Consider the following 16,539-nt stretch of genomic DNA (forward strand, 5'->3'; position numbering starts at 1 on the left):
AAATATGGGATCTTACAGGCAGAAGACAATGGTCACGTCGTCAAAAGACACTTGACTGGCATTTTTCGTTTGTATCATGACTCCTCTTGACCTATTCACTGAAGCACTTTATCTTGTAGCCCTGCAGGACAGGTTGTAGCCTATTATATAGCACTATATTTCTTGGAAAGTTGCACTTTGACTCCTCTCTGACATCACAAGTCAGCTAATTGCTTCAGCTTAAATGCCCGTAGATCTCATTGGCTTATTTTATGGGTGTCCAACTCATTCTATGAAGGGTGGAGTGTTTGCAGGTTTTTTTTTTTTCGTTTTTTTTTTCAATGAAGACCTAGACAACCAGGTGAAGGGAGTTGTTTACTATTTAGTGACCTTAATCAATCAACTACATAGGAGAAGCAAAAACTCACACTTGGCCCTCAATGGAATGAGTTTGACATGTGGCTTATTGGCTCTGATCAATCAGACATTCCATTATCAACCTGAATTTTTCAAACATAAGCCGTGTGTGTTTGCGGGAGGACTTCTCCTCACTCAGTGGGAAGAGAGGTGATGTCATATTTGTGACCACAGTGAGGGACTGTGATTGTAGTGTGTAGTCTGCAACGAGATACAAACATCATGTGTTCTCTCTCTCTCCCTCATTGCAGAGCCAAACATGAGTCATTTCTCTCCCTGTCCTCGGGCCAGCAGCCCTGAGATCATCCATTCACAGCTCTCAGATCAGCAAGCCTGTCAGAACAGAAGGAAGGGCCCTCTTTCACTACAACACCTGTCTGTGCACTACTACACTCTGTTTTCACTGCTGCTGGAACCTTCCTTACAATTACAGCAGTTACCTCAAGTTTTAGCCTACACTTTGGCCTGGATTGAAAAGTAGGCCTAGGTCTGTATTAGTGGTCGACCGATTAATCGCAATGGCCGATTAATTGTGTCCGATTTCAAGTTCTCATTACAATCGGAAATCAGTATTTTTGGGGTGCCGATTTGTGTTTTATTTATTTATTATTTATTTATTTTATATACCTTTTTATTTAACTAGGCAAGTCAGTTAAGAACACATTCTTATTTTCAATGACGGTCTAGGAACGGTGGGTTAACTGCCTCGTTCAGGGGCAGAAAGACAGATCTTCACCTTGTCAGCTTGGGGGACCCAATCCTGCAGTTAACTAGTCCAACGCAATAACGACCTGCCTCTCTCGTTGCACTCCACAAGGAGACTGCCTGTTACGTGAATGCAGTAAGCCATGGTAAGTTGCTAGCTAGCATTATACTTATCTTAATAAACAATCAATCATAATCACTAGTTAACTACACATGGTTGATGATAGTACTAGATATTATCTAGCGTGTCCTGCGTTGCATATAATCTGACTGAGCATACAAGTATCTGACTGAGCGGTGGTAGGCAGAAGCAGGCGCGTAAACATTCATTCAAACAGCACTTTCGTGTGTTTTGCCAGCAGCTCTTCGTTGTGCGTCAAGCATTGCGTTGTTTATGACTTCAAGCCTATCAACTCCCGAAATGAGGCTAGTGTAACTGAAGTGAAATGGCGTTTCAAATGTCACTCGCCTTCTAGTAGTTCAAATCAAATCAAATTTATTTATATAGCCCTTCGTACATCAGCTGATATCTCAAAGTGCTGTACAGAAACCCAGCCTAAAACCCCAAACAGCAAACAATGCAGGTGTAAGAGCACGGTGGCTAGGAAAAACTCCCTAGAAAGGCCAAAACCTAGGAAGAAACCTAGAGAGGAACCGGGCTATGTGGGGTGGCCAGTCCTCTTCTGGCTGTGCCGGGTAGAGATTATAACAGAACGTGGCCAAGATGTTCAAATGTTCATAAATGACCAGCATGGTTGAATAATAGTAAGGCAGAACAGTTGAAACTGGAGCAGGAGCATGGCCAGGTGGACTGGGGACAGCAAGGAGTCCTCATGTCAGGCAGTCCTGGGACATGGTCCTAGGGCCCAGGCCAGTTGAAACTGGAGCAGCAGCATGGCCAGGTGGACTGGGGACAGCAAGGAGTCATCATGTCAGGTAGTCCTGGGGCATGGTCCTAGGGCTCAGGTCCTCCGAGAGAGAGAAAGAAAGAGAGGAGATAATTAGAGAACGCACACTTAGATTTACACAGGACACCGAATAGGACAGGAGAAGTACTCCAGATAACCAAACTGACCCTAGCCCCCCGACACATAAACTACTGCAGCATAAATACTGGAGGCTGAGACAGGAGGGGTCAGGAGACACTGTGGCCCCATCCGAGGACACTCCCGGACAGGGCCAAACAGGAAGGATATAACCCCACCCACTTTGCCAAAGCACAGCCCCCACACCACACCTTGCTCTGCATGGGTAACACTGCTTCGAGGGTTGCTGTTGTCGTTGTGTTGCTGGTTCGAGCCCAGGGAGGAGCAAGGAGAGGGACGGAAGCTATACTGTTACACTGGCGATACTAAAGTGCCTATAAGAACATCCAATAGTCAAAGGTTAATGAAATACAAATGGTAGAGAGGGAAATAGTTCTATAATAACTACAACCTAAAACTTCTTACCTGGGAATATTGAAGACTCATGTTAAAAGGAACCACCAGCTTTCATCTGTTCTCATGTTCTGAACAAGGAACTGAAACGTTAGCTTTCTTACATAGCACATATTGCACTTTTGCTTTCCAACACTTTGTTTTTGCATTATTTAAACCAAATTGAACATGTTTCTTTATTTACTTTATTGATGTATTATATTAAGTTAAAGTAAGTGTTCATTCAGTATTGTTGTAATTGTCATTATTACAAATACATTTTGAAAATCGCCCGATTAATCGGTATCGGCTTTTTTGGTCTTCCAATAATTGGTATCGGCATTGAAAAATCATAATCAGTCAACCTGTGTTCTGTATTGCTGCTCAGCCCTAGTTGTTTGTCAGGCACCCATTGGTAACGGTTCACCAAACCCACAGTTCAATACAAATTGCGGTTTTGGGGTCTCTTCGGTTACGGTACAGCGGGAAAATTAAATGCCAAACATTTCTGTAGTTCATTTGGCAAAAGACAACATTAAAATGCACCAAGATAGGGCTGGGCGATATGGCCAAAATATCATGTCACATTTATTTTTATTTTTTTCCATCGGGCGGGGTTTGACTGTTTTTATAAAAAATAAAGTTCTACACTTGCTTTGAGTAGTGTGTGTCCCTAGGGTGGCAACACACATTCTAAATGATTTCAATGGGTCTTTCTCCATTCGGATTTGTTTTATACTGTTCCGTTCAACTGAAACCTAAACTCATTTTCATACATTTGTGCATTTACCTGCACTCATTTGAGTTCATTTCCACACTGCTACATAGGGCTGCATGATATGGGTGAACATTCTAGGCCTTATTTTTAACCAAATGTTGCAATTGCGATTTTTGGAGCAAAACATGCCAAATGGAATCATGCAAATAGAATGATTGTTCTAATTCTATAGTTAGAATATAATAGGGGCACTTTTGAATACAGTGTTTGATATGACAACGAATGAAAATGCCAGGCAGGAGTTATTGTGACAGGTGTCGATAAGTGCTCCTAAGGTACACTATAATATTTAGCTTCATTGAATGTTTTCTCTTAGCTACTTCATGTAACTTTCTCATTTTTCGTATTCCTCTTTGATTTAGAAATGACTATTGCACAAACAACATTCAGATTTAGAGCTACACCATCACTGGTATTATCAGGCTGTATAGCTAATTACTGTTGCTCTGACTCAGTACATTAATTAGCTGGCTAGCGATTTAGCATTAGCGGCTAACAAGATTTAGGCCCAGCATACTAAGAAAAGACAAATTAGCTGTTTGCAAATGTAAGAAACACCAACTCGTAGTGTAATTATAGAATGCTTGTGGATTTATATTAAGAAGCAAAGTGAAAACAGCATCGTTTTCATCAACATTGTTGCATGTTCTGTAGATGCAGACTGAATTCAAGTGTCTAGTGGTTGAGGAACAATAAATGCGCTCCTTGAGTGACGGGGCGGGTCTAGGTTTATATGGAAAGCTGCATGGAGAGCGGAGAGAGATGACTCAAGTAGCGGAGTAAACTATAAAGATTGGACGTTACACATTGCATAACACATTTGACAAACCAAACATTCAAATACTGATATAGAAGATAAAGTGAAAACCCAAACCGGTCTGCATCAATACCGGTATATCATAAAATATGGTATACCGCCAAGTCCAGCTTCTGTGAGAGGAATTGTTATATTGGGCCTTTCAAGTAGAGGTCTTCACAGACGTGTTCTGAAATGGACCGGGGGCTTTTCTACCTGGACCCGATATGCATAAATGTGTGTTTAAAAAAAAAAAAAAAAAATTATATAGAGACATGTTCCTAATTGACTACTAGACAAGTGATCTGAGTGAGGGAAGCAGCATCCTATGCAAAGCTGTGGGGAGTGGGTGCTGGGATTTTATTGATGGGGGTATGCAGAAACGTTTTTTTGCCAGCGCTGAAGACGTCAATTGGCTTTGCATATTGCGCTTTTAATTCCATAATTTTAATACCCTTTTCCATTGATTAGATACTGTCCTAACTTGCTTTGCCACACAGAGGCTCTATGTCTGTAGTGCTGCTTTGATGATTGGCCCACAACTACAACAAGCTACATGGTGCCAGGACAACAATCTCTCCCTCAACAAGATCAAGACAAAGGAGATGATTGTGGACTACAGGAAAAAGAGGACAGAGCACGCCCCCATTCGCATTGACGGGGCTGTATTGGAGCAGGTTGAGAGCTTCAAGTTCCTTGGTGTCCACTTCAACAACAAACTAACATGGTCCAAGCACACCAAGACAGTCGTGAAGAGGGCATGACAAAGCCTGTTCCCCTTCAGGAGACTGAAAAGATTTGGCATGGGTCCTCAGATCCTCAAAACGCTCAAAACAGATGCACCATCGAGAGCATCCTGACGGGTTGCATCACTGCCTGGTATGGCAACTGCACAGCCTCTGACTGCAAGGCACTGCAGAGGGTAGTGCGAACGTATATCACTGGGGCAAAGCTTCCTGCCATCCAGGACCTCTATACCAGGCGGTGTCTAAGAATTGTCAAAGAATCCAGCCATCCGAGTCATATACTGTTCTCTCTGCTACTGCACAGCAAGTGGTACCGGAGCGGCAAGTCTAGGTCCAAAAGGCTTCAAAACAGCTGCTACTCCCAAGCCATAAGACTCCTGAACATCTAATCAAATTGCTACCCAGACTATTTGCATTGCCCCCCCCCCCCCCTTTACACTGCTCTCTGCTGTTATCTTCTATGCATAGTCAATTTTATTACATATTGTGCATACAGTGGGGCAAAAAAGTATTAAGTCAGCCACCAATTGTGCAAGTTCTCCCACTTTAAAAGATGAGGCCTGTAATTTTCATCATAGGTACATTTCAACTATGACAGACAAAATGAGAAAAAAAATCCTGAAAATCACATTGTAGGATTTTTAATGAATTTATTTGCAAATTATGGTGGAAAATAAGTATTTGGTCACCTACAAAAAAGCAAGATTTATGGCTCTTCTGTCCTCCACTCATTATCTGTATTAATGGCACCTGTTTGAGCTTGTTATCAGTATAAAAGACACCTGTCCACAACCTCAAACAGTCACATTCCAAACTCCACTATGGCCAAGACAAAAGAGCTGTCAAAGGACACCAGAAACAAAATTGTAGACCTGCACCAGGCTGGGAAGACTGAATATGCAATAGGTAAGCAGCTTGGTTTGAAGAAATCAACTGTGGAAGCAATTATTAGGAAATGGAAGACATACAAGACCACTGATAATCTCCCTCCATCTGGGGCTCCACGTAAGCTCTCACAAAATGATCACAAGAACGGTGAGCAGAAATCCCAGACCCACACGGGGGGACCTAGTGAATGACCTGCAGAGAGCTGGGACCAAAGTAACAAAGCCTACCATCAGTAACACACTACGACGCCAGGGACTCAAATCCTGCAGTGCCAGACGTGTCCCCCTGCTTAAGCCAGTACATGTCCAGGCCCGTCTGAAGTTTGCTAGAGAGCATTTGAATGATCCAGAAGAAGATTGGGAGAATGTCAGATGAAACCAAAATATAACTTTTTGGTAACAACTCAACTTGTCGTGTTTGGAGGACAAAGAATGCTGAGTTGCATTCAAAGAACACCATACCTACTGTGAAGCATGGGGGTGAAAACATCATGCTTTGGGGCTGTTTTTCTGCAAAGAGACCAGGACGACTGATCCGTGTAAAGGAAAGAATGAATGGGGCCATGTATCGTGAGATATTGAGTGAAAACCTCCTTCCATCAGCAAGGGCATTGAAGATGAAACGTGGCTGGGTCTTTCAGCATGACAATGATCCCAAACACACCACCCGGGCAATGAAGGAGTGGCTTCGTAAGAAGCATTTCAAGGTCCTGGAGTGGCCTAGCCAGATCTCAACCCCATAGAAAATCTTTGGAGGGAGTTGAAAATCTGTGTTGCCCAGCAACAGCCCCAAAACATCACTGCTCTAGAGGAGATCTGCATGGAGGAATGGGCCAAAATACCAGCAACAGTGTGTGAAAACCTTGTGGAGACTTACAGAAAACATTTGACCTCTGTCATTGCCAACAAAGGGTATATAACAAAGTATTGAGAAACTTTTGTTATTGACCAAATACTTATTTTCCACCATAATTTGCAAATGCAATGTGATTTTCTGGATTTTTTTTCTTTTCATCTTGTCTGTCATAGTTGAAGTGTACCTTTGATGAAAATTCCGGGCCTCATCTTTTTAAGTGGGAGAACTTGCACAATTGGTGGCTGACTAAATCATTTTTTGCCTAACCAGTGCCCCCGCACAGACTGTGTACCGGTACCTCTCTGTATATAGTCTTGCTATTGTTATTTTACTGCTGCTCTTTAATAATTACTTGTTACTTCTATTTATTTTCCTTTTTTTAACTGCATTGTTGGTTTGGGGCTTGTATAAGTCAGCATTTCACCTTAAGGTCTACACCAGTTGTATTCGGCACATGTGACTAATACAATTTGATTTGACTCTGCATCGGCTATTCTCATTGAGCAGTGGCGACATACTGTTAATGTTTTATCCACAACTCTCTACTTCGCCATTGCGATCAACTGAAGCAACATTGTTCCCAAATGTAAGATTTTAAATGATTGAGGATCCACCTCGCCATTGTTCAGAACTTGTTCCCGGCTGTGCCTTAGAAAAGTATGGTTTTGAAATGTGCCAGATAAGATGAGAATTTTGATTACAACATGTGCATAGCCTATTTGTTTAATTTTTTTTTATTCCCAGCTCAGACTTACTCAAGAAGCAATGGCATACAATGCAGTGTAGGCATTGTCTATATGCCTAGTGTTTTTTTTGTTTTATGTAGGGATGCACAATATATCGGTGAACATATCGATGTCTCGTTTAACACCGATGTGCAAAACCGATGTCAAAGGTAACGTGCATACCTGTATGACGTAGGTACATGCCGTAATGACGGCACCTAGCCCACAATGTCTGCTGGGTGGCTCGAGCATTCAACAAGTCGAGCAGTCATTTGAAAGAGTAAGAACATTTCAGCAAGAACTCAAAAGGCGAAATCTATTAAAGCCAAGGTAATGGAATTCATTGACCTGGACCGTTCTCTGTTGTGGGTGATGTTTTGCTGATGTTTGGCTTTCGCCCTACTGGTCGAGCACCGATACACACTACCAAGTGCGCTATTTTTCGATGTTTCCCTACCGGAGTTACACAGTAATAGGGTCACTGCTATTAGCTTCAAGACATGCATGCTGTGGAACGCCGTTTGGGTTTTTGCTTGTCAAAAAAGATACAGTATCTCTGTCAAAGATGTACAAAAAACTCTGCAAACACTGGCCACGAATGATGTGTTTTTACAATACCGTGTTGGTAATAAAGCATATTTTGTTTGACCGCAACTTCTGGGGTAGATCTCTTTAGCTTGATGCCTAGCTAGCACCAATACAACCAGCCTGTAAACAATGACCAGTAGAAACTGCAGTCATTTAAATTATTCTTAGCAAGGATTTAGGAATCCTTGTATTGTTGTTTGCCTATTGAACTTCAGTTCATGTAAATAAATAGCTAGCCAGCTATTTAACCCTTTTGCCCAAAGCTATTGTTATTAGCAGCCAACTAGCTTCATCTGGCTAGTGAGGCTCGACTGGACTTTGTTGTGAAGCTAGCCACAATAAGGATTCGGCATAATAGTGGATTTTGCGGTTTGCCTTCAAAATAACAGTATGTCGTTGACAGTGATGCAAATTAATAAAAATAATACTTTATTTTTATTTTGAAGGCTAACCGCAAAGTCTGCTATTGTGGCTGGATGATGACACCTAGCAACTTAAACCGATTGTTGTTTCACTATGTTTTTGGGGAAGAACATTGTTTGCATCCGTGAGCTAGCTAGCTTTTTATTATGACCAGCACTGTAAGTGCGTGAGACAACTTTACCAGCATCATAGCATACGTATCGATTTAATTGTTGTGACCTGAAATACAAGTGGGCGTAACCAATGTGTTGGGACTTTTATTTAACCATGTAGGCTCGTTGAGAACAAGTTCTCATTTACGACTGCGACCTGGCCAAGATAAAGCAAAGCAGTGTGACACAAACAACCAAGTTACACATGGAATAAACAAACATAAAATCAATAATTCAATAGGGAAAAAATCTATATACAGTGTGTGAAAATGAGATAGGATAAGGGAGGGGAAGGCAATAAATAGGCCATAGTGGTGAAATAATTACAATATTGCAATTAAACACTGGAGTGATAGATGTGCAGAAGATGAATGTGCAAGTAGAGATACTGGAGTGCAAAGGAGCAAAATAAATAGCAGTATGGGGATGAAGTAGTTGGATGGGCTATTTACAGATGTACTATGTACAGGTGCAATGATCTGTGAGCTGCTCTGACAGCTGGTGCTTAAAGCTAGTGAGGGAGATAAGTCTCAAGCTTCAATGATTTTTGCAGTTGGTTCCAGTCATTGGTAACAGAGAACTGGAAGGAAAGGTGGCCGAAGGAGGAATTGGCTTTGGTGGTGCCCTGTGCAATATATCTGCTGCAGCGTGTGCTGCAGGTGGGTACTGCTATGGTGACCAGTGAGCTGAGATAAGGTGGGGCTTTACCTAGCAAAGACTTAGATGACCTGAAGCCAGTGGGTTTGGTGACTAATATGAAGCCAGGGCCAGCCGACGAGAGCATACAGGTCGCAGTGGTGGGTAGTATATGGGGCTTTAGTGATAAAATGGATGGCACTGTGATAGACTGCATCCAATTTGCTGAGTAGAGTGTTGGAGGCTATTTTGTAAATGACATCGCAGAAGTCTTGGATCTGTAGGATAGTCAGTTATACGAGGATATGTTTGGCAGCATGAGTGAAGGATACTTTGTTGCGAAATAGGACGCCAATTCTAGATTAAATTTTGGATTGGAGATGCTTAATGTGAGTCTGGAAGGACAGTTTAGTCTAGCCAGACTAGAGGTCAACCGATTATGATTTTTCAACACAGATACTGATTATGGAGGGCCCAAAAAACCGATACCGATTTTAATCGGCCGATTTTTATTTGTAATAATGACAATTGCAACAATACTGAATGAACACTTATTTTAACATATAATACATCAATAAAATCAATTTAGCCTCAAGTTAATAATAAAACATGTTCAATTTGGTTTAAATAATGCAAAAACAAAGTGTTGGAAAAGAAAGTTAAAGTGCAAAATGTGCTATGTAAGAAAGCTAACGTTTCAGTTGCTTGCTCAGAACATGAGAACATATGAAAGCTGGTGGTTCCTTTTTAACATGAGTCTTCAATTTTCCCAGGTAAGAAGTTTTAGGTTGTAGTTATTATAGGAATTATAAAACTATTTCCCTCTACCATTTGTATTTCATTAACCTTTGACTATTGGATGTTCTTATAGGCACTTTAGTATTGCCAGTGTAACAGTATAGCTTCCGTCCCTCTTCTCGCAGAGCAAGGGGAACAACTACTAGAAGGCTCAAAGCGAGTGACGTTTGAAACTCTATTTGCGCGTGCTAACTAGCTAGCCATTTCACGTCTGTTACACAAGCTTGGCATACCTGTATTTGGGGAATTTCTGTCAGGTTGGATGGGGAGCATCGCTGCACAGCTATTTTCAGATTGGGTTCAAGTCCGGGCTCTGGCTGGGCCACTCAAGGACTTTCAGAGACCTGTCCCTTAGCCATCCTGCATTGTCTTGGCTGTGAGCTTAGTGTCATTGTCCTGTTGGAAAGTGAACCTTCTCCCAAGTCTGAAGTTCTGAAGAATCTGGAGCAGATTTTCAATAAAGAATCTCTTTATACTTTGCTCCGTTCATCTTTTCCTCAAGCCTGACTAGTCTCCCAGTCACTGCTGCTGAAAAACATCCCCACAGCATGATGCTGCCACCCATTTTTTTATTTTAACTGTCTTCTCTAGGGATGATGCCAGGTTTCCTCCAGACGCGACGGTTGGTATTCAGGCCAAAGAGTTCAATCTTGGTTTCATCAGACCAGAGAATCTTGTTTCTCAGGGTCTGAGAGTTCTTTAGGGGCCTTTTGGCAAACTCCAAGTGGGCTGTCGTGCCTTTTTTTTTTTTTTTTTTTTTTTTTTTACTGGGGAGTGGTGTCCGTCTGGCCACTCTACCATAAAGGCCTGATTGGTGGAGAGCTGCAGAGATGGTTGTCCTTCTGGAAAGTTCTCGGGTCTCCATAGAGGAACTCTTGAACTCTGTCAGTGACCATCGGGTTCTTGGTCACCTCCCTGACCAGGGCCCTTCTCCCCTGATTGTTCAGTTTGGCCGGGCAGCCAGCTCTAGGAAGAGTCTTGGTGGTGCCAAACTTTTTGTTTTATTTTATAAATGTTTTAATAAATCAAATTGTATTGGTCACATACACGTGATTTAGCAGATGATATTGCAGGTGTAGCGAATGCTTGTGGAGGCAGTGTTAAGGCTGTAACTTAACAAAATGTGGAAAAAGCGAAAGGTTCTGAATACCTAAACATTTCCAAATTTCTATTAGATCAACTAAGTCTTTAGTTGTAAATCAACTAAATAAAAACATTGACACTCAATGACCTCCATTCAAAAATACCTCACTTAGTGTATAGCTTTTGGGCAGATTTAAAACCTCTCGTTTTGCCTCTTCCTCTCTAATAGTTACTAGTAGCTCCATCATGGGAAAAGGGAAAACCTGGAGTTTTCCTCTGAACCAGGGTAACAGCATGGCAAGTTCCTCTCACAGTTCACTGTTTTCTATCCCTCTGACCCCTCCTCTCTTGCCGAATGTCCCTCACAGACAAGCTCTGTTTTTCGGCGTCCTCTTCACTTTGGTAGTGTCCCTGATCCAGGCCCTCTTGGCCCATTCCACCACAGTTTTCCAAGAAAACACAAAACCTCAATTGAGTATTCAAGCCTGGCCCGCCTTAAACTGCCTTTACTGCCCCTCCCATTTCCCCACCCCGTTCTCTGCTGCTCCCTCTAATTTCTTTGCCCTTGCTTCCAATGCGAATCCCAGTACGGGCACCTATAGATGGGTGTTTTGTGAAGTCTCTGCCTCCCGGCCTCACACTGGTCCATGAGTTCACAAGACATTTGTCTTTGGAGTACTTTCCAGGGCTCTTTTTTACACCATGTGCGGCCAAGTTGAAAAAATGTAGGAGTACACTAAAATAGATTTTAGGAGCACAATTTAAAAATATTTTGCGCAACAAGACATTTTCTTGGTTGTAATGACTGTCATTAAATATAAAGTTCCAGGTCACACAGCTAAATATTTTGGCGCATATGCAAATAAAATGGTCGGACTGTAGAGCCTTGCTTTCTTGAAATACAGCCCAATATTTTTATATAGCATTCAGGAAGTCTTTTAGCAAAGACTTGTGCTCAGTCATGATTTAATGTTGGTTTTCAAAGTTAGCAGATATTGGTACCATCTAGGCGACCAGATTTCCATAATGAATCATTTAATTTTGAATGCGAATGCTCTTAGTTTTCTTTCCATTTCTCCTATGATTCACTGAGGGAGAGAACAACACATCGTCAAGCTATGATTATAAGTCCCTGGGTTTAACCTCATTGAGGTTGTTTGTGCTTACTTTTCCTTTTCTCCGCTGGCGTTTTGAGGGAGTTGCAGGCAGCAGTCTCTGGAACTTATTACAGTCTGAGAACATTTCATAAATGGGCCATTCAGCTTGTCATTGCCTCGCTGAATGGGATTCAGTGTCGCTAGAAAAGAGATTTAATATGGCTAGTTGGTGAGACAGATGTCCCATACGGTCGACATTCACCACAATACTAAATTTGGTCTCACTTCAGTATTGATGGAGAGGGACTGGAACTTTGGCACTTCAGCTTACTAGTTCACCATCAGTCGTCAGCTTGTTGCGCACATCAATTTGAATTTGATCACTTTTTGACGGCACCCCATTTTGATTTCAGTGAGACCTTCCATACATATTTTCCCATTGTAGAAATGCCCAGAATGTGACCTTTTTGGACTTGAATGACAAAACATTCAAGAGATAAAACTGCTTAAAGTTCACCTAGTTTGCATATCCCATCATACCATGAGACACCCATGTGTTCATCACTGGAAGAGATTTCTATGATTTACAAGCTTACAAGCAGGATTGTCAAACTATTTAATAATTGATTGAAAATGCATGTTTTTCTTAATAAAAATTGGCATTTAACCTTCAATGTCAATTATCTAAAAATTGATTTACCATTATGTATTTGTACCCCATCACCCCTTTTATGAGACAGTACCAATGATTTAGCTTACTTAATCGGCCTAGACTTGTTTAGTCAAGAGGTAGCCTCATTATTATATTAGTTATATTCAGCTTACCCAAGTCATTCCTAAGTAGTTTTTTTTAGGCGTCATTGTTTAGTGTAAACAGTGTATTCTTTACCAGACCCGTAGTCATCAGAGTAAGTTGTACCCTCAGACTGGGGGAACACCCTAAATCTTAACTAGATCCCTATAAAATATGTGATCGGGAAGAACACGGACAGAATCACGGAATCCAAACATTAAAATGGAATTCAACAGCATGATGGGAGACGAGATGCTGCTGGATGTGGTATTGGAGGGCCAGTAGGAGGCATGGTCTCAAAATGAAAAAAGATTACCCATCTTTTGGATTGGATGTTAAACGGGTGTCCTGACTCTCTTTGCTTCCATGGAATTTACCGTAAGAGTATGGGTGTTAACACTGGTGTCCAGGCTAAATTCAGGCTAAATCCAGGCTAAATCCAGGCTAAATTCCCAATCTGGCCCTCATAGCGTCATGGCCACCTAACCATCCCCAGCTTCCAATTGGCCCATTCACCCACCCCCCCCCTTTCCCCTTAACTATTGTTGCTGTAAATGAGAATGTGTTCTCAGTCAACTTACCTGATTTAAAATAAGCGATAAAACATTTTTAAATCAATAAAATTTGAACTTTGGGAATCAACTAAATGTATTGAAAAGTAATTAATTTGACCGTCCTGTCTAGTCTCCCAGTCCCTGCTGCTGAAAAGCATCCCCACAGCATGATACTGCCACCACTATGCTTCACTGTAGGGATTGTGCCAGTTTTCCTCCGTCACGCTTGGTATTCAAGCCATAGAGTTGAATCTTGGCAAACTCTAAGCGGGCTGTCATGTGCCTTTTACTGAGGAGTGGTGTCCCTCTGGCCAGTCTACCATAAAGACCTGATTGGTGGAGTGCTGCAGAGATGGTTGTCCTTCTGGAAGGTTCTCCCATCTCCACAGAGGAACGCTGGAGCACTGTCAGTGACCATCAGTGACCTCCGCAATTCCTCAGTTTGGCCGGGTGGCCAGCTCTAGAGTCTCGGTGGTTCCAAACTTCTTCCATTTAAGAATGATGGAGGCCACTGTGTTCTTAGGGACATTCAATACTGCAGAAATGTTTTGGTACCCTTCCCCAGATCTGTGCCCCAACACGATCCTGTCTATGAGCGCTACGGACAATTCCTTCAACCTCATGTCTTGGTTTTTGCTCTGACATGCACTGTCAACTGTGGGACCTTATATAGACCGGTGTGTTCCTTTCCAAATCATGTTGAATCAAATGCAATTTCCACAGGTGGACTCCAATTAGGTTGTATAAACATCTCAAGGATGATCAATGGAAACAGGATGCACCTGAGCTCAATTTCGAGTCCCATAGCAAAGGGTCTGAATACTTATTTTAAGGTATTTCTGTCATTTGTAATAAATTTGCACACATTTCGAAACCTGTTTTTGCTTTGTCATTGTGGTATTGTGTCTAATGTAACAAAATGTGGAAAAGGGGAAGGGGTTAGAATACTTTCCTAATGTACTGTATCACAGATAAACATCTAAGTAGGGGATATGACTAGCTAGTGAAGTAATAGCTATTCATTCAATTTTCCTTCACAGCACCCCTCTCTCTTTTGACTGGCTAGCAAGGGACACAATCTATTCACTGGCCAGTTTTGTTTTTAGCTCGAATACTAATGACAAATGCATTTTATTTTGTACAGTTATCAAAGAAGACATGAACATCAAAAGTTGGTCATAACCTGTCCGATTAAGTAGGGGAGGGGTGCCTTCCTGTGGCAGTGTCAAATGAACCATTTACTTTCATATGGCATTAATGCAGAAATGGTAACCTATCAAAAGAGGGGTTTTATGAAGAAATTTGTGATTGTAGCGCGGAGATATTGACGTGACAACCATCGGAAATGGGTTAAATGTTAACTACAAAGTAGCCTATGCTTAGACTTGGCAGAATGATGATATGATTATTTGCATCAATCCAGTGGGTATTTGTTTTGCAAACTCTATGAAAACATTGCTAAATAAATATTGTGATCTACTGATAGGATTGTTAAGCATGGTTGTGGACTTAAATGATCAAAATTGGTGCTATTGAGTGCGTAAACCTGAAAAATCATGGGGAAACCTGGGATTTTTTTGGGGGGGGTGAAATGTATATGGAATCAGGCAAAAAAATATATACATTTTTTAAAATGTATTGAACCTGGTTATTAACTTGGCAATTCAGTTAAGATCAAATTCTTATTTATAATGCCTACACCGGCCAAACCCGGGCGACCCTGGGCCAATTGTGCGCCGCCCAATGGGACTCCCAATCACGGCAGGCGTTTATCACTCGGGAAACGGGAGCTCTGCCAGCAGTGCTCAATGTTTCTGAGAATCTGTCCCTATTTTCAGCCTCTGGGCTGGTGAGGTTAGCTTTTCCCCAAGTCTGGGTCAGTACCCTTGTTTAAGGAAAATAAGAGGGGAAAACGACATACTATGGATGCCTCCATTCTCTGGCCTGTTATTTCTTTTCATCCTTCATGGGCTAGCCTATTCATTCATTTGTGTTATAAAAGTTTTTGGCATTTAAAATTGTTAGCATTGGTACATAGTTACCGATGCTAATCCACACATTGGCCAGCAAAGATCAATGACATTTCCTCCATGAGTTGGTTTCCCATGAGAAGTCTCAAGCTCCTGGAATGTGCCTCCTTACTGATGTAATGGAGCTGAAATGAACAGTATATAATCTGCTTTTTTTTCCCCCTTCTATATTCTAAGATCAATCATTGTGGTGAATGGTCTCAGCCCTTCCAATCAATGTTTTTCTAGATATATTTCAGTGTATCGATTCCCTACTTTCCACCCTACCACTGAACATTAATCCTGGCAAGGCACTTACAGCCAGCCAGCCAGTCTGCATCCCAGTCAACAGACCGAGCAGAGCATGACTCAGATTTTATGATCACGACAGTGGTCTGTATTTGAACTGTAAAGGACACAATTGGTCAAAATCCAAGAAGCGGGAGAAGGAAATTTGACCTGGCAAAGCTTTTAATCTTTGAGCTTCTACTGTCTGTACTGAAGAAAGCTGGTGTAGTGTCATCAGGATTATGATGTTTACGAGCATCAGTCTCGGGAGTCTTGCTTCAGTAGACGTCTTGTTTTTCCTGCTCCCAAGTCCCCTTGCAAAGTACTTGTTTGAGTTGTCTGCTGATGTCGTCATCACTCGGTGATGTTGCTCGAATCGGATTATGATGATTATGACACTCCACTCTTTTACCTTGCAGGTTTCCCAATAAAGCAAACAGGTAAGAAACCTAATTTCATACATTTACATTTTAGTAATTTAAAAGACCCACTTATCCAGAGTGACTTACAGTAAGTAGCGAGTCCCCTGTGGGAATTGAACCCACAACCCTGGCGTTGCAAGCACCATGCTCTACCAACTAAGCAAAACGGGACTCAGGCAGCTGCTTTTGTACCTGTGAATCAGATGTTTCTACCCAACACAGAAGTTGGGTAGAAATATTGTAAGCCAAACCACCAACAGAACACACAGGCCAGATTAAGGAAATTAAGCAGCCTTTCAGGAGAAGCCTGCCTGCTCTACGCGCACACACGCACACGCACACACACGCACAGTGGTCCTCCTCACTTAAAACTCAGATAGGGGAGGGGG

At 41.9% G+C, this 16,539-nt stretch overlaps 1 protein-coding gene and 1 non-coding gene across 5 annotated transcripts in view; one reads left to right on the plus strand and one right to left on the minus strand.

The window, feature by feature from the left end:
* Positions 1-16,539, plus strand: part of LOC124005077 (rho guanine nucleotide exchange factor 12-like) — a 72,223-nt gene that overhangs the window by 19,061 nt on the left and 36,623 nt on the right. For 2 of the 4 annotated variants that reach the window (XM_046313999.1, XM_046314001.1), the window contains exon 3: positions 16,148-16,168. The exons of the other annotated variants lie outside the window; for them this stretch is intronic. In XM_046313999.1, the coding sequence (XP_046169955.1) occupies positions 16,148-16,168 (21 nt within the window). The remainder of the gene's footprint in view (positions 1-16,147; positions 16,169-16,539) is intronic. 4 annotated transcript variants of the gene reach the window in all.
* On the minus strand, positions 16,249-16,322 carry trnaa-ugc. Its single transcript has one exon. It is a non-coding gene; the product is annotated as a tRNA-Ala (tRNA).

The sequence above is a fragment of the Oncorhynchus gorbuscha genome, linkage group LG19 (genome assembly GCF_021184085.1).
Source record: "Oncorhynchus gorbuscha isolate QuinsamMale2020 ecotype Even-year linkage group LG19, OgorEven_v1.0, whole genome shotgun sequence".
In the NCBI taxonomy this organism is placed as follows: Eukaryota; Metazoa; Chordata; class Actinopteri; order Salmoniformes; family Salmonidae; genus Oncorhynchus; species Oncorhynchus gorbuscha.